The sequence below is a fragment of the Sus scrofa genome, chromosome 18 (assembly GCF_054392235.1).
Source record: "Sus scrofa isolate SSC_HxYL_T2T_F1_AM1 chromosome 18, Sscrofa_HxYL_maternal_Yorkshire_Landrace_v2.0, whole genome shotgun sequence".
Lineage (NCBI taxonomy): Eukaryota > Metazoa > Chordata > Mammalia > Artiodactyla > Suidae > Sus > Sus scrofa.
In genome coordinates this window covers 12,087,130-12,113,734 of record NC_139400.1, presented here as the reverse complement: position 1 = coordinate 12,113,734, position 26,605 = coordinate 12,087,130, and the positions used below count along the sequence as shown (strand labels likewise).

The 26,605-nt window shown below is 59.1% G+C and overlaps 1 protein-coding gene across 9 annotated transcripts in view; it reads left to right on the top strand.

Moving 5' to 3' along the window:
- The window catches only part of DPP6 (dipeptidyl peptidase like 6), a 1,001,611-nt gene extending 975,949 nt beyond the window's left edge, over positions 1-25,662 (top strand). For all 9 annotated transcript variants that reach the window (XM_085005071.1, XM_085005073.1, XM_021079151.2 and 6 more), the window contains 9 exons: positions 5,170-5,268; positions 7,678-7,747; positions 8,541-8,735; positions 18,099-18,153; positions 21,071-21,182; positions 21,925-21,983; positions 22,685-22,757; positions 22,870-22,943; positions 24,664-25,662. In XM_085005071.1, the coding sequence (XP_084861197.1) occupies positions 5,170-5,268; positions 7,678-7,747; positions 8,541-8,735; positions 18,099-18,153; positions 21,071-21,182; positions 21,925-21,983; positions 22,685-22,757; positions 22,870-22,943; positions 24,664-24,810 (884 nt within the window). In that variant the 3' untranslated portion in view covers positions 24,811-25,662. The remainder of the gene's footprint in view (positions 1-5,169; positions 5,269-7,677; positions 7,748-8,540; positions 8,736-18,098; positions 18,154-21,070; positions 21,183-21,924; positions 21,984-22,684; positions 22,758-22,869; positions 22,944-24,663) is intronic.
- The last annotated feature ends 943 nt before the right edge of the window (positions 25,663-26,605 follow it).

Genomic DNA, 26,605 nt, shown 5'->3' with positions numbered 1-26,605 from the left:
CTCAGTCCCTGGTGGCCTTTGAGCCGGGCATGAAGGGCCCACGGCCATGGCACAAGTCAGGAAGGCAGCTCCCCTGCACGTGGATCGGGGACAGTAAGGGGAGGGGGGAGGCCCACCAAAGGGCCCACAGCGGAGAGGGCTCTTGGGGAGGTGGCCTTTGGGCAGACTGAACAGCTGTGACTGCCAGCTCTGTGTAGCCCACGTTGTGTGACAGACAACAGAAGCTGTGGGAACACGACTCGGCAGGTGGCAGACGAGCCCTGGAAGATTTGCATCCGGTTCTGAAGTCGGCGACCATTCCAAGGGTCCCAGCCCTGCTCGGAAATTTGAAATTACTGTTTCAGAATTCTTTGTCCTTCCTGCTCCTCTGCCCCATGGCCCCACAGCCACCTTGGGTATATTTGACTTTTTTCCTCTTAGAAAATCGTGTCTACGAGCAGAGCCTGCGGTGTCAGACGTGACTTGGAATTATTTAGAAGCAGTTTCCTTAAGCGCGTAATTACGGTTGGGGCCAAAGTACACTCGTTAGGCGCTGGGTGTGCTGTCAGCTCGGATGCTGGGGAGAAAAACCAACACAATCCCCTTTATAGTTGCCGGCTTTAAAGTGAGCATGAAAGCGGGAGTGAGCTGGGTGTGCAGACAGCTCGGGTGTCAGAGGGCTGTGGGCACCACTCAGGACAGAGTGCCTGGTGATGGGTTCGGGGCCGTTTTTGTGTCTGCAGCGCCCGCGGCGTCCCGGCAGCTGCACGGACCCCAGATTCGCAGCCGCTGATAGGCACCTTCCCCGCAGTGCCCGGATGGCCTCACCTGCCAGCTCTCTGCTATCGCCCGGCCGATTGGAATATCACAGCAGTTCCTTTCTGAGATTATACCAGACACCGGCTACCTGGTGCCTGTCCCCTTTCTCACTCGTTCTCTCTGCCTGGGAGCCCCTGCCCCCCGCCATCCTCCTCCGAGGGACCACCTAGGGGCCGTCACCTGTGCTGCCAGGCACCTGGCAAACAGGAGGGATGACGGGGAGATGCCAGGAGGTGCCAGCGACTGTGGGACGGGTTCGGTCAAGCCCTCAGTTGCCTGTGTGCGTGGAAAGTCCTCTGTATCCCCAGGCCCCATACGGGCAGCCCTTCTGGAGGGACCAGTGGTGACCACGTTTATGGACGGCTCATTCTAGGCCAGAACACAGCAGGCTTGGGGACGAGCTCTCGGCTGAGTGCAGCGTGAGTGAAGCATATGGCCCCTTCTGCCCCTGGGGGCACCTGCTGGGATCCCCGTGTTCCCTGGAGGCTGGATGGCTGGCAGGTCCCATGGCTTCGAGCCCACCGCTGCCCCTTCCTGAGTGGGGACAGAATTGGTGGGGTGGGGCGGCATCGGCCCACAGCACACACAGGCTTTTGTCCCTAAAGCTGCTCCCCTGCGGGCACAGCACCAGCGCTGAGATGCCTACATCACCAGCCTTCAAGTTCCTGAGAACCCAGCTGGAGAGTCAGACAGAGGACAGGGACTCCCAGCCCTGGGACTCGGACTCCAACAGCCGGACGTGGGGAGGTGACAGACATGGTCTCGTCTGGAAGGCACCGGCCCGGGTCCCTTCTGAGCCTCGCTGCCTGGGGCAGGATGAGCAGGGAGGACGGGTCCTGACACGGTGGGGACAGATGCTCAGGCAGAGCCGTCCCACCTATGCCAGGAAGGGCCTGGACCATGAGAGGCCTCAGCAGATCCAGGCCAGCGCGGACCCAGGCGACAGGGCAGCGCTGCCAGGACCCACAGCCTCCATGCAGGGTTCACTTCCCTGCTTCCTGCAGAAATGTGAGAAAGGGGCCAGCAGCTCTTCTCTCCTGTAGCTCCGCTGCCGTTTGGCTTCCATTTGATTCTGGTCGCTGATGTCCCCCAATTCATCCAAGTGGCGATTCCACCAGTGGCCTGAACCAACAGGCTCTGGGAACAGGCCCAGCCACGGGGGCACAGCTGGAGGCGGCCCTCGTGAGCCGGCACGGCTCCTACAGGCTCACGGTGTCCAGATCTGATAAAGCTAATTCCACCAAATATTGGAGGGGCTCACATTTAATTAAGGAGTGGCCATTTGTATGCTCCAGACCGCGGGTCCCCCCGGGCCCCGGAGTCAAAAAAAGGAACCTCCGGGAGCAAGCCAATCTTTTCCTGTTTCCTCTGCCGAGCTCCTGCCCTCTTTGAATGCAATTACGGGAACAAATAAAGTGGCTTAACTGAAGTCCCCGGTGGGCCAGCCAGCTCTCTGCTGATAAAACCAGCTGTGTGGGCAGTCATGAAATGAGAAATCTAATATTTAACGAAATTTAATAGTCTGATGCTTTGGCGCCTTTCTGGGAAGGTGGGATTTCCATACAGAGAGACTCTGCGGAGGCCGTGCGATCGGAACACGCGGGGCTCCCCGGCCCGGGAAAGCGGGGTTCCGGTGGCCCGTGTGTGTGCCTGCTCACTCCGGGCACACATCAACCTGCGCCTGAAGCGTCCCCCTCAGGATCAGCATTGAGGTTGCTGGTGTCAGAAACACTAACCCCAAGGCTCCCAAGGGAAGAGAAGGTGATAACAGACCTTAGAGGGGGTTCCAGGCTATTCACGGGGACACATGGTCGTCGCCTCGGCCCCACTGGAGCCCCGCCCGGCCCCCCAGAAGCAGGCGCTGGTGCTGCTTCTCTGACAGCACCGGACTCATCCTCCTTCTTGTTGCTGAAAACTTTCATCCTCCGCTCCCACGAATCCCTCCTGCTCACGAGCTCCCGTTTCTCCGGCCCGACCCACCTTCTCCCACCCCGAGGCCCTGGCCTGTGTCCCCCCGCCCCAGGCTGATCTCCAGGCGGGCCGAGAGGTCCAGATCGCAAGCCCGAGACCCTGCGGGGGCCATGCTCCAGCTCCTCCCCTAAGCGCTTGTTTGGGGAACCTCAGCGAATTTCCTCGGTTCCCAGGATTCATGAAATCGTCCCTGGGTGTCCCAACACCCAGTCAGTCGTTTAATGAAAACGGGCTGCGGTTTTGTTTCGGTTTTTGCTTTATGCGGGAAGCAGTGGTTACTAGTCAGGCCCCAGCTGCTCCAGCTCTTACCACCAAGAGGTCTGAACGCCGGGACCCTCTGAGAGCCTTCGGGCTTTCTGAAACACCCAGCAGGCCCTCCGCCCCTCCAGTGTCCTCCGCCGTCGCATGCCCCCTTCCTCCTGGGGCCTTGAAGGGCAGAAAGACTTCAGTCAAAACCAGCCGTGGCTGCGGGGAAGAGGCCTCATTTCCAGGGGATGAACCAGATTCCCACAAATGGGTCTATTCATGTTCCTGGAAATTAGGGTACGTTGTCCCTGGGATGGGGACAGCCAGGCGAATGGCCACATCTCGTAGAGCTGGGGTTAAGTGTGCCTGGAGAGGGTGCCTGAGATGGATGGTCAGGGCATCTCTGTGAGGAGGTGACATTTGGCTTGATGGAGGAGAAGGAGCCAGGGACAAGAGCTCCAGACACAGAGCACAGCAAGTGCAAAGGCCCTGAGGCAGCCAAGAACTTGGAAGATGCTCTTTTCTTCACTAGCTTGTGGGGCTCTCTTAATTTTCCTGCCCTGTACGTGTGGAGAGAAATGGACACTAAGCAGTTGCCGTCTCCTCTGTGTGTGCCTGGAACCCTGTGTTTAGGGGCTGAGGGCATTCGGACCCCAAGGAAGCCAGGGTCATCTGTGTTCTGAAGAACACGGGCTGGCGGTGGGGCACGCCCTGCCATGCTGGGGTTGGGCCTCCCTTCCCCAGCTTACGTGTGTGACCACAAGGAGAGGGTGCCGTCCCTGGGCTGCGTCTTTGGGTCTCGGACCTGAGGTCACGTCTGCCTGGACCTCAGTGCACCTGTCTCATGGACACAGCTGTCCCTTCCAACTCTCTACAAAGGGCAGAGTCTCCTGCGTGCCATGCGCTGCTCGGCCAATGTATAATTTTTTAAAGCTCTACCTATTTGAAAATGAGCTTCACCATGTCTCCCCTCACATTTTCACTGATGCCAAATGCCCAAATAGTGCCCGGCGGCTTGTGAAACATTTTGTTTATTTGCACATCGTGAGCTCTGAGGACTTTCCCTGGCCTCTGCCCCCGGGGAAGTTGGCTGGTCCTGTTCAGGGGCCTCCCTGGACCCCTGAGTATGCTGATAGAGCAGGTGGCTTTACAGATAAGACACTCAGTGCTGGAGGCCCCCTGGCCACGAGCGACAGTGAAGCTCCAGGGCCCGCGTGGAGCGGACACCTGAGCTGTGCCCGTGGCTCCTAAAGGCCATTGTCACGGGGGACGGTTGTGAGGTCAGTTTGTTCTTTAAAATGTTCTCGAATGTTTCCCAGTGACTTGTGGAGCCCAGGGTAGAGCCCCTGGAACAGGACGTTTCCAGTGGACCACGAGCTGTCCCAGGCGGGGCTGGGATGGGATGAGAGGCAGGAAGAGCCCGGGTCCTCTTACCTGCCGGGGGAAGGAGGAGCGGGAAGGGCCGCTTCTGCGGGAGACCAGTGCAGTGGGCGGTGGGGGGAGACAGTCACCGCAAGAGCCTGGGTGACTCGTGACAACCTAAGGGACACGGAGCCAGCACGTCCAGGGTGTCCAAGGTCAGGGTCGAGCCGCCTCTCTGACTCGGAGGGAGGCAGCCCAGCCCGCTGCACGCAGATGTCACGGTCAGCTCAAGTGACCGTCCAAGCCTTGGTCTCCACGGTCAGACCCCCTGGGCTAAGGCAGGAAATCCGAATCCATCCACTCTCCGTGAAAACATCGCAGAGGTCCCTCTCAGCTTCTCCTTTCCTCAGTGTCCCTGTGGCCGTGACCCTTGGAAAAGCACCGTTCTGTAGGCACGAGGTCGGTCTCCCGACCAAACACACCCAGAGCGATTCGTGTGTGAGACACGCGCTGGGAGTGAGAATCTCGGGGGCGGGGGGGCAGGGCCCCGATACCGTGCAAGACCCCACTGCCGGCCGCCCAAGCTCCTGATCTGAGCCAGACCTCCATCCCCTCGTCCTGGAACCCGAGCTCCGTCATAGTCTCACGCCTGCGGCTCTGGGTTCGAGCCGCGGAAGCAGCCATCCTGTGCTCCAGGCCGGATGCGGGAGGGAGCAGCAGGAGGCCCGTGGAAACCCACAGCTTCAGCCAGTGGTGGCTCAGCCTGAGCGCGTCGTTTTCTCTCCCTTTCAGAAATGTTTGACCTGGAGACAAACGAGCACGTACAGAAGGCCGTAAACGACCGACAGATGCCCAAAGTGGAGTACAGGAAAATCGAGATTGACGATTACCGTGAGTGCCGCCTCCTCTCCTCTCAGAGGGAAAGCCGGGAGTCCCCGCTGTGGTGCAGCAGTAATGAACCTGCTTAGTACCCATGAGGACACGGGTTCGATCCCTGGCCTCGCTCAGTGGGTTAAGGATCCAGCATTGCCATGAGCTGTGGTCTAGGTCACAGATCCTGAGTGGCTGTGGCTGTGGCGTAGGCTGGCGGCTGCAGCTCTGATTCGACCCCTAGCCTGGGAACCTCCATGTGCCACCCATGTGGCCCTTCAAAGAAAAAAAGAAAAAGAGGGTGACAGGGAAACTGGGACATGCACAGATGCCGCCGTCAGGGCCGAAAATGAGGGCTGGAGAGGCCCGCAGGAGGGAGGTGGCACTGGGACCTCTCCTGGGGGTGCCGCTGAGGAACAGCCTGTGGCTCTCAAGTCCCAGCCCTGCCGAGCTGCTTTCTGCAGAGACCCTTCTGGTACAGAGAGCCCAGGGCGGAGACTTCCTCCTCTAAGAAAGGGGAACGCCACAGGAACAAAGCGGCTGCCCATGTGGATGGCATGGCCCGACTGGTCCAGACTGCCCTGCAGAGCCTGGGGCCCTGGTACTCAGGACAGATCCAAGGTCGTGAAAGGGAGCCCCCGGAGTAACTGCGTACCTTCATGCTTTCCTTTGCCTGGGGAGAACCACGGGCAAGAAAACAAGTCGAGTTTAGATTGGTGGTGGAGGGGGGAGGGGGGAGGGGAGGGGGATGAACCAGCAAGCAGCCTCCAGGTGTCTGCCACCCCCTCGTGTTTGTTTGCAGACCTCAGGCAGCCCCGTAATTGCGGGCCCGAGGAATGAAGAGATGGGGTTCCTGCATGGGAGCCTGCACGGCGCATGCTCCGTGGGGCCCGCCAACCCCCAGGGTCACACTTCCGCCTCCTGCCCGCCGCCCCCCACGCCTGCGCCTCTGTGCCCATCAGTCAGTTTTTCTGAGCCCTCCCTCAGAGTTTTCTCCCGTCTTCTACTTCCTGTCACTGCCGTTGAGGCCAGATCCGTCCTTTACAAGATCCCGACTCACCTCCCAGCCCAGGTCCCTCCTCCGCCCGGCACACCGGCCATCCCAGGGCCGTTTCCCAAACCCCACACACGAACGGGTGCCTTCCATCCTCTCGTCCAGAAGTGCAGAGAAAAGCCCTTAGAAACAAATGACCACCCCCACCCCCATTCCACCCCCCCGCCCCCCCACGGCCACGTGACTCCTCCTTGCGGGTGAATGGGATCAAGATGCACAGGGAGCAGGTGCAGCTGCGTGGGGGGAGGGGGCGGCCGCTCATCGCCCCTTTGGGTCCCAGAAAATCTGGACGATGTGGCCCGACCGACCTGTTTTTATCTTATTATGCTTTGGTTTTCATTTAATGCTACCAGAGGCTAAGGCTTTCCTTAGGGAAGCCGTCCATGGGCGGCAGGAAGGCTGTCCGAACGTATCCAGCCGCTTGTGGCCAGAGTCTGCCCGTGGGCTTATCAGTGGCAGAAAGCAGCCCAGACCATGTTTTATGGATAATTCAGTGATAAAGGCTGGGGTCCCTGGGCCATTGATCTAATTTGCAAGCCATTAACATTCAGCCAGAATCAGTAATAAGACCCAGGTCAGAGCAGGCTGCTAAGCTAGCCCCCCGCCTGGGGTGTAGCTATAGTAATTGTACTGAAAAAGCCGCTAATTCCAATTTAATTGCTAATCTGGGCTGTAGTTAACATCAATAAACAATTTCTGACTTGGGCGGGAAAGTTTGTCTGGGGAAGGACAGAAAAGGGTGATGAGGGACCCCTCCCCAACCTGGCTGGGTCCGGGTTGCTAAGGACCAGACCTGAAGGTCCTTTGCCCTGGGAGCCAGCCTGTACCAGCTCCCTCCTGCTGCTTCAGGACAGCCAGACCTGCCCGGCTCACCCTGCAAACCAAACACAAACCAAGCATAGCCCCTGGCTTTGCAGAGAGGGTGCCCACAGCTCTCAGCCTCTCCCCCTGGGTCACTGCCCCCCCGCCTCACCACCCCACCCCGCCCTCAATCTCCGCCTCTCCCTGTCCCCACAGCTCCCCAGTATCCATCCTCACGTAATCGCGGGTTGCAGCAGTGCCACGCTGTCTTAGGGACTTCTTTTCTCCCTGCCTAGAATCCTACCTTAGCAAGCGCTTACAGTCGTCCAGGCTTTTCTGTTTTTCAACGCCTCTTGTTTGCAAGGTTGCATTGAAGCTTCAGATGGAGAAAACTAAGCCTCAAAGAGATTGAGCGCTTTGCCCAAGTCCAGAGTGAGCCCATCACCCCGTCTGCGGAGGTCCGTCTCCTGCCTCCAGGGGCGCTCCCCGAGGCAGGCACACCGGGGCCAGTGCTCACCTGCCCTCCCCTCCCTTCCTGGCCCCCTAATGCTGCCTTGTGCTCTGTTTCTGCCTAGACTTGCCCGTTCAGATCCTCAAGCCTGCAACCTTCACCGACACTGCCCACTACCCCCTGCTCCTGGTGGTGTAAGTACCCGGGTGAAATAGGACCAAATGCTTAGGAAGGGAGAAAGCAGAAGCGTGAAAACTTAGAACAATTTAGCATGTTCTTTCTGTAACTACCAGTGCCCCGGATGTTGAAGGAAGGCAGGCCCTGTGTCTCCTCGCCCCACTCATCTTGGGGATTTGAGACACTGAAAGCAGGTCTTAGATCGGACTCCATGGGCCCGGCTTCAGTGGCTGGTCAGGGGACCCAGGGACCCAGGGATGCAGGAAGGCTGATGGGCTCTGGGGAGCCAGCCACATGTTTATAGGAAGGCCACCTCAAACAGGCTCTGCTTCCCCTCAAACCAGAAAGGCAAGAACGCCTTCACAGCAGCTGCTGCTAAATGGAGCTGGTCACTCCTGTGATGGGGCCAGACAGACAGCCTGGGAGACGGAGCCCAGGAGGGAGGGGAAGCCTTCGGGCCACGTGGGAAGGCAAACCCAGGCCGGGGAGAGAACTTGTCAAAGCTCCTATCCCCAAGAAAATGCCCTTTGGGGACAGCGACCTTCCCAGTGCCCTTGTGCTTGGCACGGCTCTGGGAGCCCTCCGTTTCCCACCACACTCCAGGCAACAGGGCCTGGGGTCTGGAGTTGGGCAGGTCGGCTGGGGGTCAGGGACCCCTCCTTGGGGGGACAGCTCCCCGAGAGAATCATAGGACCTGGTGACCAGGGGTCATGGGTCCCTCCTGGGGTGGGGACAGCCCCCTGGGAGAGAATCATGTTGGACCAGCTGCTGCCCTGAGCAGCCTCTGCCAAGGCCCGCCTGTCTCTCCAGGGACGGCACCCCGGGGAGCCAGAGCGTGGCTGAGAAGTTCGAGGTGACCTGGGAGACGGTGATGGTGAGCAGCCACGGAGCCGTGGTGGTGAAGTGTGACGGCCGGGGTAGTGGCTTCCAAGGGACCAAGCTCCTGCATGAGGTCAGACGGAAGCTGGGCTTGCTGGAGGAGAAGGACCAGGTGGAGGCTGTGCGGTGAGCACCCTGGGCGGCGGGGAGTGCGGGGGGCAGGGCTCCGATCAGGAGGGGGCATGTCCTGCCTGGGCTGTGCCAGGTCCTCTCCAGATGCGTGCTTCTCGTCATGCACCTGCTGCCTGTGATTTGCTCGTGCTTACAGAATCCTCTGGGCAATTCCAAAGTCGGTTTCTGCTAGGTCTGTTCTCCCCAAGGCTTGGATACCGGTTTTTGCTCAGCCGGGTGACTTGTCTGTTTCGCTGTCGAAACCAGGTGCAGAGACCATGAGGGGGCTCCTCTCAGCCTCCCGGCCCTGTGGTCACCCTTGCCAGTGTCACACACGTCTTCACGGCTGGTCACAGGGGAGAGCGAGAGGCCGAGGCGTGGGAGGGGAGGACGGAGGCCGGAGAGGGACGTGAGTGGGGCTGGAACCCTGCTCAGGGCACTTGCTCCTGAGAAAGGACCCTCTGCACACCCCGAGTCCCACGCGGCAGGTCAGAGTCCTCGCTCAGCCCTGGGGACCCACACTTTTTGTCCCGTTGTCCCTTCGCTTCCCAGCCCTGAGGCAGCAGGACCCATAGCGTGTCCCAGAGAACAGGAGGAGACTTAGCACAGGAAACAGAGGCTCAAACCTATCATGGAACTTCATTGTCGGCCTGGGGAAAAAGACGTCAGGCACCTGTGCCAGGCTGACGCCCCGCTTGCAGGTGCGGTGACACAAGTAGAGTTTTCACGGTTTGACGGCACAGCGGACGTCACCCCGGGTGCAGCTGGACCCACAGACTCTCGTGCTCGGGGACAAGAAGGGCGCAAAGCAGGGTCATCACGTGCGTGGGGGTAGGGCTGCTCGAGGCTGGACCCCAGCCTCTGAAGAAGGTGGATGCACAAGCGCCCAGGTGACGAAGTGTTTGTTGCCCGAAGGACCGTGAGTGAGCTGGAGCTCCCGTCGCCTCTGTCAGCGCAGATGTGTGCTGTGTAGGTTTAAAAGGTTTCCCTTTACCAACTTGAGAAAACACTTTCTCTCTTGTTTTTAAAAAGACCAAGAGCGCGTGGTCCTCGGTAAGTAACTTTTAGGTGGACGGAACCTCGAGTCAGGGAGTGAACAGTGGGTCCCCTCAGGGGACTGGAGCTGGTGAGGGGACCGGCAGGGTGCCCAGGCCCCGTGTGCATTCCCCGCAGAGACGGGCAGGGAGAAACCGGGGCCTGGAGAGTCTGGGAAGGCGTCTGTTAGGAGTGCTTCCACCTGCACGTTAACAGCAGCTCAAGTGCTTTGCAGGTATGGAGCGGTGCTGGCTCTGGGAGTCCAGAGGGATGGCGGGCCTGAGGCTGCTTGATCCAGAGACAGTGCCACCAAAGACCCGGCTCCCGCCATCTCTGCGCTCCGCCGGGCACCCGGGCTCAGCCTCGGGCTGAGTGAGTCTCCTCATGCTCTCAGCATGGCTGCCAGAGCACCTGCAGCAGACTGAGAAGGGAGCCCGGTCCAGAAACTTCCAAAAGGATGGGAGGAACCTCCCCACATGCACCCAGAAACCTCCCCTGACGTCTCCCTACGATTCCAGAGCCAGAACCATCACCACCCCCAGAGCCCACGACAGGGACAGCCCCCTGAGACCCAGTGGGCAGAGGAGGGAGGGTGGGTGACAGCACAGCTGGGGACAGAGGAGCAGCAGGTGGTACCTGGCCAGCACCAGCCTGTGTGCCCCAGGGCCTCCTCAGGAGAAGGGCGTGGGGCTGGGCGTGGGGCCCCCTCAGCGGGCAAGCAGGATGCCCTCAGTGGTGATGACAGAGCCTCTGCCCACGGGGCCTCCCCTGTCCTCCTCACCTGCTGCCACCTCCTGTCCCTGCCCATCCTGGCCTGACACCTCCCAGAGAAGCCTAGAGGAAGACCCTGGGTATGGGCACAGGGCTGAGCAGGGGGACGAGCGGGCACAAGGGTGATCCGCGCTCATGGCATCTCTAAAAATCAGGGATCGGTCAGCCAGCTGTTCAAAACAGGACAGAACCTGAGTCAGCAAAACAGCAAATAATGTCAGCTTCTAAGCCAGTGGGGCTAATTTACAGCAACAAGAACACCAGCCCTGGCCAAGCTTGCAGCGCCAAACAAGGAGACCTTCTAGGAAGCCGACCCCCAAGTGCCTCAAGCCACAGAAAACTCCACTAAGCCTTATTTCAGAGCTGGGTCTGATTTGCATTCATCGAAAAAGGAAGTAGCCCAGGGAGTTCCCACTGAGGCGCAGCGGAAATGAACCCGACTAGTATACTTGAGCTCACAGGTTCGATCCCTGGCCTCGCTCTATGGGTTGAGGCTCCAGCACCACGGTGAGCTGTGGTGTAGGATCACAGACACAGCTCGGATCCCGTGTTGCTGTGGCTCTGGTGTAGGCCGGCAGCTGTGGCTTCAACTCTACCCCTGGCCTGGGAACCTCCATATGCCGTGGGTGTGGCCCTAAAAAAAAAAAAAAAGCAAGAGAAAGAAGTAGCCCAGTTTTACCAGTTTAAGAAACCCTGAGACCAGCCCCACAAGGCTGGGCAGTTCTCCAGACTTCCTCCTCCTCCTGCTTCTGCCCTGCAGCCCAGTGGTCGCAGCACGTCCCTCCCAGGCTGAGGCCCGAGTGAAGGAAGCGTTGACCCCAGAAGGGAAGCTCTGGGCCCGGCTGGGGGAGGGGTGGCTGCAGGAGCACCTGGAGCAGCTGCCCGGAGGGGCTTCTGGGAGGAGGTGGCTCTGGGCCAGGACCCCACCCTGGAGGGTTCCTAGGCAGGAAGTGAGAGGTGGGCGCTCCACACAGACCATGTCGCCAGCGAGGATCAAGGCGAAGGAGGCACAGCCTGGGACTCGCTGACACGCACCTCGTGGGTGGGCCGCGGAGGGCAGAGGACACAGAGGTGGGGCGGGGTGCCGGGGAGACCCCCATCCCAAGGTGCCCTCTGAGCAGCAGGGTTCCAGCCGGGGGTGTTTAGCAAGAAGGTGGCAGGTCCTCTTTGTTCTTCGGAACCATGATTCTGGCAGCAGGGCAGCAAGAGTCCTGGCAGAAAACATTCCAGTGGGTGATTTTTTTTTTTTTGTCTTTGGCTGCACCTGCGGCCTCTGGAGGTTCCCAGGCTAGGGGTCTAATCGGAGCTGCAGCTGCCGGCCTACATTGCAGTCACTGCAACATAGGATCTGAGCTACATCTGCGACCTACACCACAGCTCACGGCAACACAGGATCCTTAACCCACGGAGCGAGGCCAGGGATCGAACCCATGTCCTCATGGATATTAGTGGGCTTTGTTACTGCTGAGCCACAATGGGAACTCCTCCAGTGGGTGATTTGAGGAGAGATAAACAGCATGGGTGTCTGCAAAGGCCTGGCAGGGTTAGGAAGATCGGGGGCTGGGGCCTGGCGACCTCAGGAGCAGGAGGCCAGCCAGGGCTCTCGGGGTCCCTGAGACAGGAACTGGGGGGCAGCACGGCACCATGGAGGGGGCTGGACAGGGTGTTTCTGGGGCAGAGTCAGCAAGATTTGCGAGCGAATGCCAAGATGGACAAGCCGGGAACACAGAGCTGGACAGAGAGTTCTGTGACCTTGGAGACACTATGCCACCCATCACGCAGAGCAGGACAAGCCTACCCGCCATGTCGCCCAGCAGGCCCCTCTCCGCCACGTCAGTCTCTCATGGGGAGGTTCCCCGACTCTGAAGGCACTGAGAGTGGCCGTGTGGTCTGCGACACCGGCATCACATAGGGTCCCAGGAAGCAGGACCCAAATGCCCTCAGCCACGCGGAAGGCGCGTTAGTGCAGGCGGAGCACAGCAGGGCCAGAGCCGTCAGACCACGGGGCGCAGACCCGAGAAGGACAGGCCGGAGGAAGAGACCGGGCTTCTGATGCCAGCTGGGCTCGCGGCATCTCTACTGGGCTGATGGGGAGCCCAGAGCCAAGGGGTCCAGCCCAGGACCCCAGGCCAGTCACTGGCGGGGACAGCTTGAGCCCCGGGGCCACGTGGAAGGTTGGAAGGTGTAACCGCCGGTGGCCATCAGGCAACTGCAGCCAAAGGCCAGGTCTGTCCTCCACCTGAGGGCTCCGAGGGGACACAAACACATCACCTCTGTGGGCTCCTCCTGGACCCGCACCAACAGGGCTACATGGTGCCCGTGGCTTCACCAGCTCAGGCCCTTCCTCCGGTTCCAGTGCTCCTGTGGGTCACAGCACAGAGTCAGCGCTGCCACCCGCAGGTGTCAGCCCACCTCGGCTGGATCCTCCATCCTTGCTGAGCCTTGGGCCATCCCAGTGAGAAATGTGCTCCGAGAGCTCCCGTTGTGGCTGAGCAATAATGAACCCGACTAGGATCCATGAACACTCGGGTTCAATCCCTGGCCTCACTCTCTGGGTTGGAGAGCCAGCGTTGCCATGAGCTGCCGTGCAGGTTGCAGATGAGGCTTGGATCCTGCGTGGCTGTGGCTATAGCTGTGGTGTAGGCCGGCAGCTGCAGCTCTGATTCAACCCCTAGCCCAGGAACCTCCATATGTATGGCCCTGAAAAGGAAAGAAAAAAAAAAAAAGGCTCCAGCCGCATCAGCCAGGCTCCTTCTTCCCCAGGCTCCATTGTTCACCAGGAAACAACCACCACGTGGGATCCGCCTGGCTGATTAGTGCAAATAAAGCAGCAAGATAATGCAAATATTGGATACGGGAAAAAACAGCTTTCCTTGGAAGACTCCAGAGGCCTTTGCAAGTGAAGGTCATTACCAAGATCCAGAAGTGAGGCTCCAGGTGGTTAGATGGAGGGGCCACCCGCAGCCGTGGAAGCAGGGCTGAGGATAAAAAACCCGAGACGTTTTACAAATTGGAATGGAGCCCAAGACCCGGCCCCGTGTCCTTGAGATGCACGAGGCCCCCTCTACCTCCGGGGTCTCCGAACTGCCACATGGACCCCAGCAGGGGTGGTCTGCCCCCCCCCCAGCCGTGGGGCAGAATTCCTCATGGACCAGGGTGACCATCCCCCGCCCCCCCAGATAATCCCAGGGGCATGTCTGTGTACCAGGGATTCGGATCCCGAGGAGAGAATTCAGAAACTTGGGGAAATGTATGCATTGGTTCCACAGGTGTGGTCATGTGGTTGGTGAAGTCCGGCCTGTGTGTGTGTGTGTGTGTGTGTGTGTGTGTGCATGCGTGTGTGCATGCACGCGCGTGAGCGCACATCAGCTCCTAACCCTGGCAGACACGACTGGAAGGCTGCCTGGCTATCCTGTGATACCCCCGCAGTGTTTGGGGGCTTTGTGTGTGTGTGTGTGTGGATTTAACATTTTTTATTTGTAAATACAAATAATCTACAATTTGTTCTTACGGAAAAACCTCATTCGTACCTACCATTGAGTTATTTCTGGAGATCGTGGCAGCTGTCACCTGGATGGGACAGATGGCCCGGAGCTCTTTAATGGGGGGATGATAACGTGTCAGCTTGGAGAGATCTGAGTGAGAGGCTCCATGACCTCTGCTTGTCATTTGAAAACTCTTCTAGAATAATACTTTCAGAGGCCGTACTTTCATGAGAAGGACGTTTAGCGTTACAAACATGATCACTGGCATTTGGCTTTTAGCAAGAGACAAAAATGATAAAAACAGCTCTTTTTTTTTTTTTTTTTTTTTTTTTTTTTAGCCGCACGGTGTTTTTAAGAAGCAGGAGTTCTAGAATACTGAGTTCGTTTCCTAGGGCTGGACCAAGGTGTGGGCAGGGCTCTCACACCCGGAGGGGATGGTCCTTCTTTGCCTCCTCCAGGCCCTGGTGGTTGTGGCCGTCTTTGCCGTGTAGACCGTCCCCCCCAGTCCCGAATCGTCGCCCGCCCAGCTGTATCGTCCCTGTGTCTCTGTCTCTCCTCCTCGTAAGGGGCCACCAGTCACGTTGGATTAGGAACCTGCTCTACTGTGACCTGATCTTAACTGCTTACATCTGCCGTGGTCCCTGTCGACAGACAGGGTCACACACTGAGGTTTGCAGGGGGCAGAAATGCAGCGTATTTCGCAGAATTCAACTCACAACAACAGCGGAACTCAACCAGGCAAATTCCCTTGCGCCCCCAGCCCTGCTTCCCAGGGGATCCACAGCAACCACACTTCTTCATCAGGTGTCCGCCTCCGAGAGTTTCTGCACATAGGTGTCATCACACACCATTTCTCATCGTGTGACTTCCTGTCGCAGCAGGTCGGGGTTCAGCTGGGCCACCTCTGCCCTCCCCGTGCAGCCCCATCGACGGCCCGGTGAGCTCCGCTACCCCGGGCACAGGATGGCTGGGTGGATGGAGCCCACCGCGGAGCCAGGCGGTCCATTCTAGCCCGCCCTTCCCCTGCTTTCCTGGAAGTGTTGCTTTGTCTTGCACTTGGTAACTCTGTGCCCTTGCTCATATTTCCAGCTGTCCCTGCCACTCGGGCTGCGCCCAAATGTTTACCCTACAAGTGGTCTGTTCCAGCGCCTTTGCCTTGAGCTGTAGCCCCGTTGCTCCTGCTGCACTGGGACCAGGTGTCGGTAGGGTCACTTTGATGCCCATTCACAACTTGCCTACACGAGATCCTTTGTCAGAGACCCACAGATGCGTCTCCTTGTAAATTTGCTTTTTCCCTCCTACATCTAGAAAACACCCCAGCATGTCTGCCTTCTGTTCCCACATTCGAAGTTACTGTTCGTCTTTCAGAGAAAATCCACCCAGAAAATCCTTTCTCACTGGAAGGGCCTGGCATCGCCCACCGCCTGGTGTTGCTGTGAGAAAACCCACGTCACTGTCTTTGCTGACCCTTGGAGATGGCCTGTTTTCAAAGGAGGATCCCCTTTGCCCTGGGCCTGAAATGTCAGCCCCAGATGTGGGACTTTTCAGTCTAGGAAACGATTGGTCTTAGGTCTTGGAAAGTTCTTTTTTTTTTTTTTTGTCTTTTTGCCATTTCTTGGGCTGCTCCCGCGGCATATGGAGGTTCCCAGGCTAGGGGTCGAATTGGAGCTATAGCCACCGGCCTACGCCAGAGCCACAGCAACGCGGGATCCGAGCCGCGTCTGCAACCTACACCACAGCTCTCGGCAACACCGGATTGTTAACCCACTGAGAAAGCGCAGGGACCGAACCCGCAACCTCATGGTTCCCAGTCGGATTCGTTAACCACTGCGCCACGACGGGAACTCCCTCTTGGAAAGTTCTTACTCGAATGTGTTGGGGAATTTCTCTTTGTTGTTTCTTTCTGGAACTTTTCTTGTACTGACTGATGCTTCTGGGTTTATCCTCAGTATGCCTTTTCTCTCCTGTTTTCCAGGCATTCCGCTGAATGTTTATTTTCAGGTAGGACCCCTCAAGTTCCTAGGCCTCTCTCTTCACCCGAGAACAAGCTACTCCTGTCTTACTGGTTCCGTACTTTTTTCTAGCTCTCTTATTGATGGTTCTCTTCTGGTCGCTGCATTATCTCTATTCCTCTGGGTTCCTGAATTTTTCCAGGGTTTTGTCGTTGCTGCTGTTGTTGTTTGGGTTTTGGTTTGGACTCTCTCATCTGGAAGATTCCTCATATTTCTGATGAAACGTGGCTGCTTCTTCATTCGTAAGAGAGCCGCTCACGCAGGTGTCAGTTCTGTGCCCAGTGTGAGCAGCCGGCAGGTGCGCTGTGCCCAGGGCGGTGGAGGGCTTCCAGTGCTTCACTGGGGGGAAGGTATGTGTCCTCCCCAGGGCAGTCCCTCTGTGCAGCCCAAGCAGCACATTCAGTCAGAGACACCTGTCGGGTTTACTTGTTGCAACCCTGCCCCTCCCCACAACTGAGACTTGGGAAGTTGGGGTGACATGTCTGAAGCTCTCATAGCCTCTTAGTAGCTGGACAGGAACTGGACACAAGACACCCAGACTCAGTGAGAGTGGAAGCTTCTGAAGGCAAGGCCCATGGCCTAGGGAGCCTTGGTCCCTAAGACTTAGCCCTGAGTCCTTGCAGATGGCACATGCTTGAGGGATGGGGGAAGGGGGGGATGTGATGGACCCGTGTTCCTGCTCCCACTGGTGTTCTAAATGGAATCAAACCTACATCAACCCCAGAGCAGACATGCATGAATCAATTTTCTGCAAATAACCTGGGGAAACCCGTTGCAATAAAATAAACAATAGCCCACGGTTGTCGCTCAGTATCCACGGGGACTGGTTCCAGGACCCACACGGATCACACAGGCCTCAGATGCCCAAGCCCCTTCTATGCAATGGCAGGGTATTTGCACAAAACCATCGCACGTGCTCCTGTGTACTTAAGATGCAACCTTGGGGCGTAAATGTGATATGAACAGTTCTAAGTACAGTGTGAGTGCTGTGCATGGGGTTGCCGGCGTGCAGCACATTCAAGTTTTGCTTGGATTTTTTTTTTCAATATTTTCTATCTGCAGTTGGTTAGATCTGCAGATGTGGAAGCTGTGGGTACTGGGGTTGCGGGGGTCGGGGTCAGGGGGGTGACTATAATCCAAGTACAACATTTTTATCATCCCAAGAAGTCAGGGACATTGCTGCTCTGAGCTGGGCCCTCCCACCCCTGTCTGTTTGCCAGAAGCGCCGTTCTAACCATGAAGGGCTGGCAGTGTCCTGGGACTGGGGTCCTTGGGCAGCTGGCACAGGAAGGGCGGTTATAAATGAGGGGGTGGCTTGAGGAGGTAATGGCCCGGCCCTCTCGGAGCAGTAGTGACAGGAAGCTTGATGGAAGGAGGCTTGGTGGCGGTGGCAGATGTGGGGGGCGACTGGTAGGCTCAGCAGCCGTCATCCGCCAGCAGGCTGCGGGACTCCTGCTGCTGAATTAGGGTCCAGGAACCAGAACGCCTCCAGTCACGGCGGGGAGACAAGGGACCAGCAGGGTGAGCAGGTGAGACACCCGCAGGGTGAGGCAGGAGCCAGGCAGCCCAGCCTGCAGCCCCAAGCTGGCCGCGTCCCCGCAGGGCCCCAGCAGGAGTGATTCTGCCGCCAGACAGGCCCAAGACAGGGACCCCTTCCCAGGAGTTGGGAACCAAGGACACTGCAGGTGCAGGGGGGTCCCAGTGCCCTGGCTCAAAGCCCTGTGACACCCAGAGTGCCTTTGCTCCTGGCTGGCCCCGGAGGACCCTCCCCGAGCCTGGGTGGCTGAGAGTCACCCGGTCCCAGGAGGGGCAGATCCACGCACGCAGGCCCGAGAGTCTGCAAAGCAGCCCCTCTGCCTCGTGCTAGAGGGTCTCTCCGCAGGCCGTTCCACAGTGACCTCAAGGGCGCTGTGTTTCTTCCGTGGGCGTGCGGGCTCGGGATGCACCAAGAAGGGCGACAGCAGTGAACAGTTCTGTTCAACTCCAGTGCCTCCCTCCTTGAAGTGGCAGGGCAGGGCCGCAGGGGCCAGGGCACGGCCGCGACCCGCACTGACGCCTCTCCTCTGACCTTGCAGGATGATGCTCAAAGAGCAGTACATCGATAAAACCCGGGTGGCCGTGTTTGGGAAGGTGAGGCTGCCGGCTCGTGTTTGAACGCCCCCCTGCTCCGGCCACTGACCTGCTCCATCACCCAGGACCAGTCGTCATTTCCCGGGAACGCCTCTGGTCCAGTCGTGTGCAAGCAGTTGTTTTTCAAGCGAGATTTTCTTTTTCTTTCTTTTTTAAATTTTTTATTTATTTATTTATTTATTTTATTTTTGGTCTTTTTAGGGCCGCCCCCACGGGATATGGAAGTTCCCAGGCGAGGGGTCCAATCAGAGCTGTAGCCGACGGCCTGCACCACAGCCACAGCAACGCAGGATCCGAGCCACATCTGCGACCTACAGCCCATGGCAACGCCCGATCCTTAACCCACTGAGCAAGGCCAGGGATTAGACCCGCATCCTCATGGATACCAGTCGGGTTTGGAGCTCACTGAGCCACAACGGGAACTCCTGTTCAGAGAGTTTGGATGTTGAGTGATCCCAGCACAGGGAGCCCTCAATGACCAGCTCCTGTGTCCATGTTTCTTTTCACATTATCTGGAAGGAAATCTAAAAATAAGCCTGGTCTTTGTGGGAGTGGACCTAGGCCCCTAATGACTTTCAGACGCCAGCCTGCTGTGCTTCTCAGGAAGGGGATGGGGGAGGCGGGGTCTTTATGTCTGTCTTTGTGGCCATGGTCACGTTCATTCACTAGCCAGGGGCTGGGGCATGGCTGGGATCCAGGTGCAGGCAGGGTCCCCTCCCGTCCCCTGGCACCCTCCCCGCATCGTTAGGCTGCCTGGACCTGTGACCTCCGCATCTCAAGGCAGGAGCACAGTTGGACAGGGGCAGGCCCGTCCTCCCTCTGAGGGACCAGGCCCCACACAGTCCCCTGCAGTGACATCCCTGCAGGCGGAGGTTTGGCCAGGTAACCTTAGGAATACGACATCGTCCCCTCGGAGCCCAGCGCTCCGTGAAAGCCGCATGCACCCTGTGGGGGTGCCAGAAATACGTGCTGGACCTCCACGGCTGCACGGGAGGACAGGCCGGCCCAGACCCCGAGTCCAGTCTGAGCAGGCAGAGGCCCACCCCCGCCTGGGAGGCCTAGAGCCGGTTGGATCCCTCACGGCGTCACCCTGGGTGTCGGCACTTAGCCCACGTCCCCACGGGAAAGTCACTGCCCCACAGACTGACCGCTGGCTCAAGGGGGGCGCCCAGGCCCGGTCAGCCTCTGTCCAGTCTTGGCGCTTTCCCGGTTGCACCGTCTCATCCTGGGAGCTCAGCCTCCCACCTCTGGCTGCAGGCCAGGGCGGGCACCTGAACGTGGCCCAGCACCTGGACCTTTCCAAGGTCACCCTGGACGCGGATGCAGATGTCACTGGGCCGTGAAGAGGCTTCCCAGGCAAGGGGTTGATTCAGCTGAGGGTGCTGTGTCCCATCCGCCCTGCAGAACGCAGCTCACACCCCATCCCTGAGACAGCGGAGGACGTGTGCCCATGTGTGTGTGTGCGTACACCTGTGTGTGCATGCACCGTGGGGCTCTTCGCTGTCCCCCCTCCAGTAGCCACCCTGCCCAGGCCCCCGCCTCTTTGAATAGCGCCTCAGGCAGAGGTTTGTGGATCCCGCTTGCAAGTCTCCGTGGAGGAAGTCAGCCGGTTTCCTTTAGCTGCTGAGCGTCCCGTGCTCTTTCTAGTTTTTTTATGTCACTTCCATGAGCCGGGGAACAGTCGGGCTCCGTCCCCCTCACCCCGAAGCACAGGACCTCCTGGGGCCGCGGACCCAGTAGACCGCGCCCCACCCCGCAGGACAGGGCAGCGCCACCCCCTCGCTGAGCCCCTGGAAGCCCGGAGGTTCCTGAGGCAAAGGTGCTCAGCGCTTCTTTAAAAGACTCTTCGTTTGGAGCAGTTTGGAGAGAATTACCCCCCATGCCCCGCATGCGCAGCCCCCCCACCCCTGTTTGGTGCCTTTGTCACCGCTGATGCCCTGAACTCCGACAAGGAAGGCGGCAGGGAGCCCCGTGCGAGGATGCTGGGCTGGAGGGGACCTGACAGCGCCCCACACTCTCACAGCGCTCCTGGCCCACACTCACACCATCCACACTCACGCCGTCCACACTCACACCGTCCACAGTCACACACGCCGTCCACACTCACACTGTCCACATTCACGCCATCCAGTCACACTGTCCACACTCACACTGTCCACATTCACGCCATCCAGTCACACTGTCCACACTCACACCGTCCACACTCACACTGTCCACACTCACGCCGTCCACACTCACACTGTCCACACTCACACCGTCCACACTCACACTGTCCACACTCACGCCGTCCACACTCACACTGTCCACACTCATGCCGTCCACACTCACACTGTCCACACTCACGCCATCCAGTCACACTGTCCACAGTCACACCGTCCACACTCACACTGTCCACAGTCACACCGTCCACACTCACACCGTCCACACTCACACTGTCCACACTCACGCCGTCCAGTCACACTGTCCACAGTCACACCGTCCACACTCACACCATCCACAATCACGCCGTCCACACTCACACTGTCCACACTCACGCCGTCCAGTCACACTGTCCACACTCACACCATCCACACTCACGCCGTCCATGGTCACACTGTCCACACTCACACCATCCACACTCACGCCGTCCACACCCACGCCGTCCAGTCACACTGTCCACAGTCACCATTGCTTTTCATCCTCGTGCGACTTGAACACGAGGCCCCATGAAGAGGGCTGTTTGTGTCACATTCTATTTCTTTGGAAAAGTGTTTGCTTTTTATCTTTTCACCTGCCTTAAAAACAGTTAAGCTTACATTTTTTTAAAAAAGAAAAACCTCCCTGACCGTGGCTGCTGGAGTCACGGACTGGGGGGGGAGGCCGTCTTCCCGAGCGGGTCCCTGACTTGCTCACCCGTCTGTCTGCCGCTCTCGCCCAGGATTACGGCGGCTACCTGAGCACCTACATCCTCCCGGCCAAGGGCGAGAACCAAGGCCAGATCTTCAGCTGCGGCTGCGCCCTCTCCCCAATAACAGACTTCAAGCTCTACGGTAAGGGCCCCCGCCCGCACCCCGCACCCTGGGAGGGGAGGGGAGCTGTCCATCCACTGATGCCCCTGAGCCACATTCGAGGGGACGCCCAGAAGCCGCAAGGCCGCTAATGGCTCTGGGAGTCGTGAGCAGAAGGGAAGGAGGCGTCCTGCCACCCCTGCCGCCAAGGGCTGCCCTTCCTCTCTGACCGCAGAGCGGGCAGGGCCCTGTGCCGGTGTCTGCCCGGGCGGGTGGGGGTGTTCGGAGCTGGGGGCGGGGGAGCCGCTGCTCTCACCTGCCCGCAGCACCTGCCCACAGCACCTGCCCGCAGCACCTGCCCGCAGCACCTGCCAGCTTCTTTCCATGATCAGGTCCTCACCCAGACCCTGGGCCTGGGCCAGGGAGCCGGGAGGACGCAGACATAGCGGACTTAAAAATAAGGCATTTCTGATGGAAACGTCCTGTTGGTGGTGGTTCCTGCTCCCGAATGTTGACCTGAAGCGTGTGTTTGTTTAAAACGCCGATCAAGTTTTGCTGACTGACGTTTCCCTGTGCGTTGAAACCCCGCCACCAACCTATTGCAAGGTCACTGTGGTGCTGTCTGGTTGTCCACATAAAGACCCAAGAGGGTGACATGGTTTTCCAGAAACAAAAGGTCACCACACAGGTGGAAGGGAGCCCGCCCTCCGCCCGGCCCCAGGGCGGCCCCCGAGTCAGACAGGGCCGAGGCCCGTGTAACGCTCTCCCCTCTGCTTCTGTCCAGCGTCTGCATTTTCCGAGAGGTACCTGGGCCTCCACGGACTTGACAACAGAGCGTACGAGGTAGGTTTGTGCGACCGCTCCTTGGCCGTGGCGGAATCGGATGGCGTGGGCCGGCCGCTCTGATTTGCTCACCGCCTCCCTCCAGCCCCAGCCACCCTGTCGCTCCCTTTCCATGACCAGAGGTCACGCTGAGAAGACCTCTGGACCCCCCTCCACCTCCCTGAGAACTGGGTGACTGTGACTGTGACCGCTCCTGGTCGGTTGCCCATCCTGGAACCGAGGGATGAGGAGGAGAGCTGGGAAGGCCTTGGGGTGGAGGAGGCTGTCCCAGGACCTGCAGGCTCCGGTGTGAGTGGCCACCGCCTCCCATCCTCGCTGTCCCCTTGGCCGAGCGCAGATGTCACACGGGGCATCTCCTCACCTGGCACCGCAGAGCCTAGAGCCCTGCTGCAGGCAAGGCTGCCGCTTCCAGGCTGAAACCCCCTTGGACCCTGGGACTTCTGGCCAGGGTGTCACCTCCCTGTGGCATCGGGTGGAAGGATGGCCAGGGCCCCCTGCAGGGGGAGGAGACCCTTTGTCCGACTCCCTTCTCTCTGCACGTCCCTCTTCCTGAGGGGCGCCCAGGCAGGGAAAGGGGAGGCTCCTGGATGTGCTGTGCGTCCCACAGCAGGTGGGAACCCCCCCCCCCGGTCAGGGCTCCAGGGTGCACCCCCGCTGCCTGCCGCGGGTGCTAGCTCTGTCCTCTCTCCCCGCGTGTGCAGATGGCCAGGGTGGCACCCCGGGTGTCGGCGCTGGAAGGGCAGCAGCTCCTGATCATCCACGCGACCGCCGACGGTGAGCCCCCGCCCAACGCGGCCGCTGTGCTTCGGGCAAAGCATCGCCCTCAGTGGGGTTACGGGTTTTGACAAACAGGTTCCTCACTCGCCTCTCTTCTGTTTTTCAACAGAAAAGATCCATTTCCAGCACACAGCAGAACTCATCACACAGCTCATCAAGGGAAAGGCTAATTACAGCTTACAGGTACGAGGCACACCTGCTCTGCTTCCTGGAGCAGTCCTGTCCATGGAGCCAGAGCCGAGTGGTACCCAGGCCATGCCACTGCCACACACTCCTGTGTCGTGGTCATCGCAGGGCTTGCTTTTCCTGCTCGCTAACGGTAGCTCGGTTCTGCACGGGTGTTTTCGCCCCGGGAGAACGCTGCCACCGCCCCACTCCCTCCCCCCGGGGGTGAGCAAGAGCGGGCCCCACACCCCACAGGCGATGGAGGTGGGCCCCTGTCCCACGAGGACGAGCACGGCCGTGGCGGGTCCCGAGCCTCTCGCGCTAGCTCCCTCTGCACAGCACACATCTGCTGAATACTGGCCGGATGTTCCAGAATCATCTGTGGCTCAGCAGTAGTTAAAGAGCCCTGCTCTTCCTGAGAACCAGACCCATGGCCTTGCCCCCCTTGGCATCAAGTGCTGACCCAGCAGACCAAGTCCAGGGTCTTTCCAGAGATGCATGGTGCTGCTTCTGGAAGCTTCTTCCATCTGCTTCCTGCTGTCGGGTTCGTTTGGCGAGACGCACATAGCCCTGGCCTTCCTGCTTTGCTGTCTCGTGGGGGCTGGCATGGGCTGGGCAGTTGGGGAGCGCATCCTGCAGGAAGCGAGGTTGGCTCCAGTGCTGATGGGTGGGGAAGGAGGGACGTAGCTCATGGGACTTTAGCTCCCTTCTGAAAACGTTCAGATCGCAGTAAACCTGAGAGCCGCACGGCAGTGCCAGGTGCAGTGTTTGCACCCAAGGCGGCCATGGTAGGTCACATGGCAGACCTCTGGGTGCCCGTGTGGACCACTCCCCAAGATGCAGGCCAAGCGAAATCAGCAAGGTGCTAGGCGGTAGGCCCCGCAGGCCCCCCAGACACCCCTGCAGGCACAGCGAGTGTCTGCAGAAGCTCAGTGAGTTTGTAACAGCGATCAGCTGCAGGGGAAGGGCCCCAGGGCCCGGGATGTGGGGAGGGGGAGACAGGCTTCCTGCTCCGTGTCGCTTTGTACTGTTTGATGTTTAATGTACACAGGGCAGCTCAAGTCCCCCCTTAATAAATACTCTCAAGGTGTCGTGACATAAGAGGAAGACAGGGTTCAAAACGCAGCAGGCAGCCTGTCACAGAAGGAACACAGGCTCTCAGGCCCATTCGCCTTGGCTTTGAATCCGTGCTGGGAGGGGTCCTTTTATTCAGGATGGGCGTTCGCTGCCATTGTCTCAGCACAGGGTCCCAGGCCTTGCTGTGACATTTCAGAGGCACTTCATTGTTGACGTCTCACGAGGCTCAGTGAGCTAGACTTTATGGTGGCCGTCACTGCCCTGGACACCACTGGACACCGAGGTCCAGAAGGGCCCCGGCGCTGTCACAGGCTGAGTCAACACAGGTGCCTGTGGGAGCGGGGCAAGGGTTGTAGGGACAGCTCAGGATTCTTTCCAGGCCCTTGGGCGTCCTGATCCCTGGTGGCCTGGGCTGCTGCCCCTGTGGTCCCCGAGCCTGGATCCGTGTCACAGGTTCCAAGAAACACAGCAAGGCTGCGCAGAGCCCATTAAGCAAAGCCAGGAGAAGAAGCCCTGAAATGACTTCAGGCGAGGATCCAGGCGGCGGGGTGCCCCGGCTGGTGGGGCCCCGCGTCTCCCGGGCGCCCCAGCCCCTCGCCTCCCGGGCGCCCCAGCCCCGCGTCTCTTGCCTTCTTGGATGAATTCTCTTGCCTTCTTGCAGATATACCCCGACGAAAGCCATTACTTCAACAGCGCCTCCCTCCAGCACCACCTCTACCGGTCTCTCACCAACTTCTTCGTGGAGTGTTTCAGGATCCAGGACAAGCTCCCCACGGTCACGGCCAAAGAGGACGAGGAGGAGGACTGACCACCCCGGCCCAAGCCCAGCCTGGCTCTTCCTGGAACAGCGGACCCCGGCCTGGAGCCCCCCCCCCCTCCCCGACCCCTGCAGACACCTGGGGCGGGGGCAGGAAGCGTCACCTTCATAGCATGTGTGTCTTGGGTCCTGCGGGCAGTTTTGCTTCAGAAACCAGCTCCGTCGTCCTGGGTGGAGGTGCACTGCCACGCACCGGGGCCTCCCCGGAGCCTGGAACCCCCGCCTCCTCCCGCCCCAGGGGGACTGTGCCTCCCACGACCCCTGCCCAAGGAAGAAAGCAAAGGACGGACAGCGGTGGAGAAGCTGGCCCTGGGGTCGGAGCCTGCGAGCGGCAGCATGGAGACCCAGCCTGGCTCGGTCCCCGCCCACACGAGAGCATATCCCATCCGCCCGACGTCACCGCCATGGAACAACTAGAGCACAATTATTTTAACAGTACTTGTTCATAGGTTGGCTTGCTCTTTCTGTAATTAGGAGATTCGGCATTTTCAGGGGCTGTACCACGTGCTGCTGTCGCTATGCTAATGGTTAACCTTATGGAATTAATTCGTATTTTTCTATGGTTTCTACCTGACACTGTCTCTGGTCATGGGGTTGTTTTGCTGTGCTTTGTTTTTTTTTGTTTGTTTGTTTTTCTGTTTTTTGCTTTGTTTTGCTTTGTTTTGTTCAGTCCGTCTGTAGGCTTTGCATTGGTTTGGATAAAGAAACAGATCAGAAGTCACTAACTGCTCTCTCCCCAAGGGCATCTTTAGACTTTGTGGAGACATTTCAAAACACCGAGGGGGGGAAAAACATCCAGTACTATTCACTAAAACATTCATAAATAAAACCTCTCTCCCACCAGGCTGCTTTAGGGTTTAGCTGAGATGCGCGCCGTCTGTTCCCACCCGTCCCTGTGCCCACCCTTTTCCTCCGTGATAAGTCGGCAGGTCTTTTCAGATGACATTGGGTTAAAAAACCTGAAAAGAGAAAGCGTTGACTCCACCTGCAGGTCGGCCATGTGTGCTCGGGTGACAGGAACCCTGGAAGAAAGTGGGGCCCGTGGGGCGTCACCCCCGCCCTGGGGTGGCTCTGCCCCCGCCTCCCACAGCCAGCAGTTTCGTCGAGGTTCTGTGCTGGCCTCATGCGGTGTCCTCTGCGCAGATGGCCGGCCCGCGTCCCGGGCATCTGTGCTCTGTGGCAGGTGCAGGCGGGACTGTGGTCACACGTTGATCCCTGTCCCCCGCGCACCCCCTGGTCCCCATCGTGTTTGGCCAGAATGCCTGCACCCTGGCTGGGCTACACTTTCTAGGAGTGCCAGTTTGAAATGTATCAACGACTGTCGTTGCCTCTGGAGCTTGTGGACAAACTGAATGTCCGTTCTGATTTCTCCAGCCTTCTGTCCTTCTGGGGACGGGAGTGGGGAGGTCCCTAGCTCCGTGTCGCTGTCTGGTGTTTGGGGTTTCTGCGTTCATCCACGCAAGCTGTGAGCGGCAGGTGCAGTCATTTGGATTGGAACAGCTCCACCGCAGGCTTTTTTTTAGGTGGCGCATCACCGATTGGGAAAGGGTGACCCAAGGGACGGCTCTGAAGGCTACATGGCCAGGCCTTCGCTAGGTCAGTGGACTTGACCGCCTGCAAAGCCAGCACAATCCGAAACAAGAGCCAGCTCTGGCTGCGAGGCCCGTAGGAGGGAGTGGGAGTGTGACACGGTGATGTCTGTTCATCCGAGGAGTGGAAATTATTTTCCCACCTGGAGAGCACGTTTCTCACCCTCCACCATCTCGCTGTCGAAATCGTGTAGATT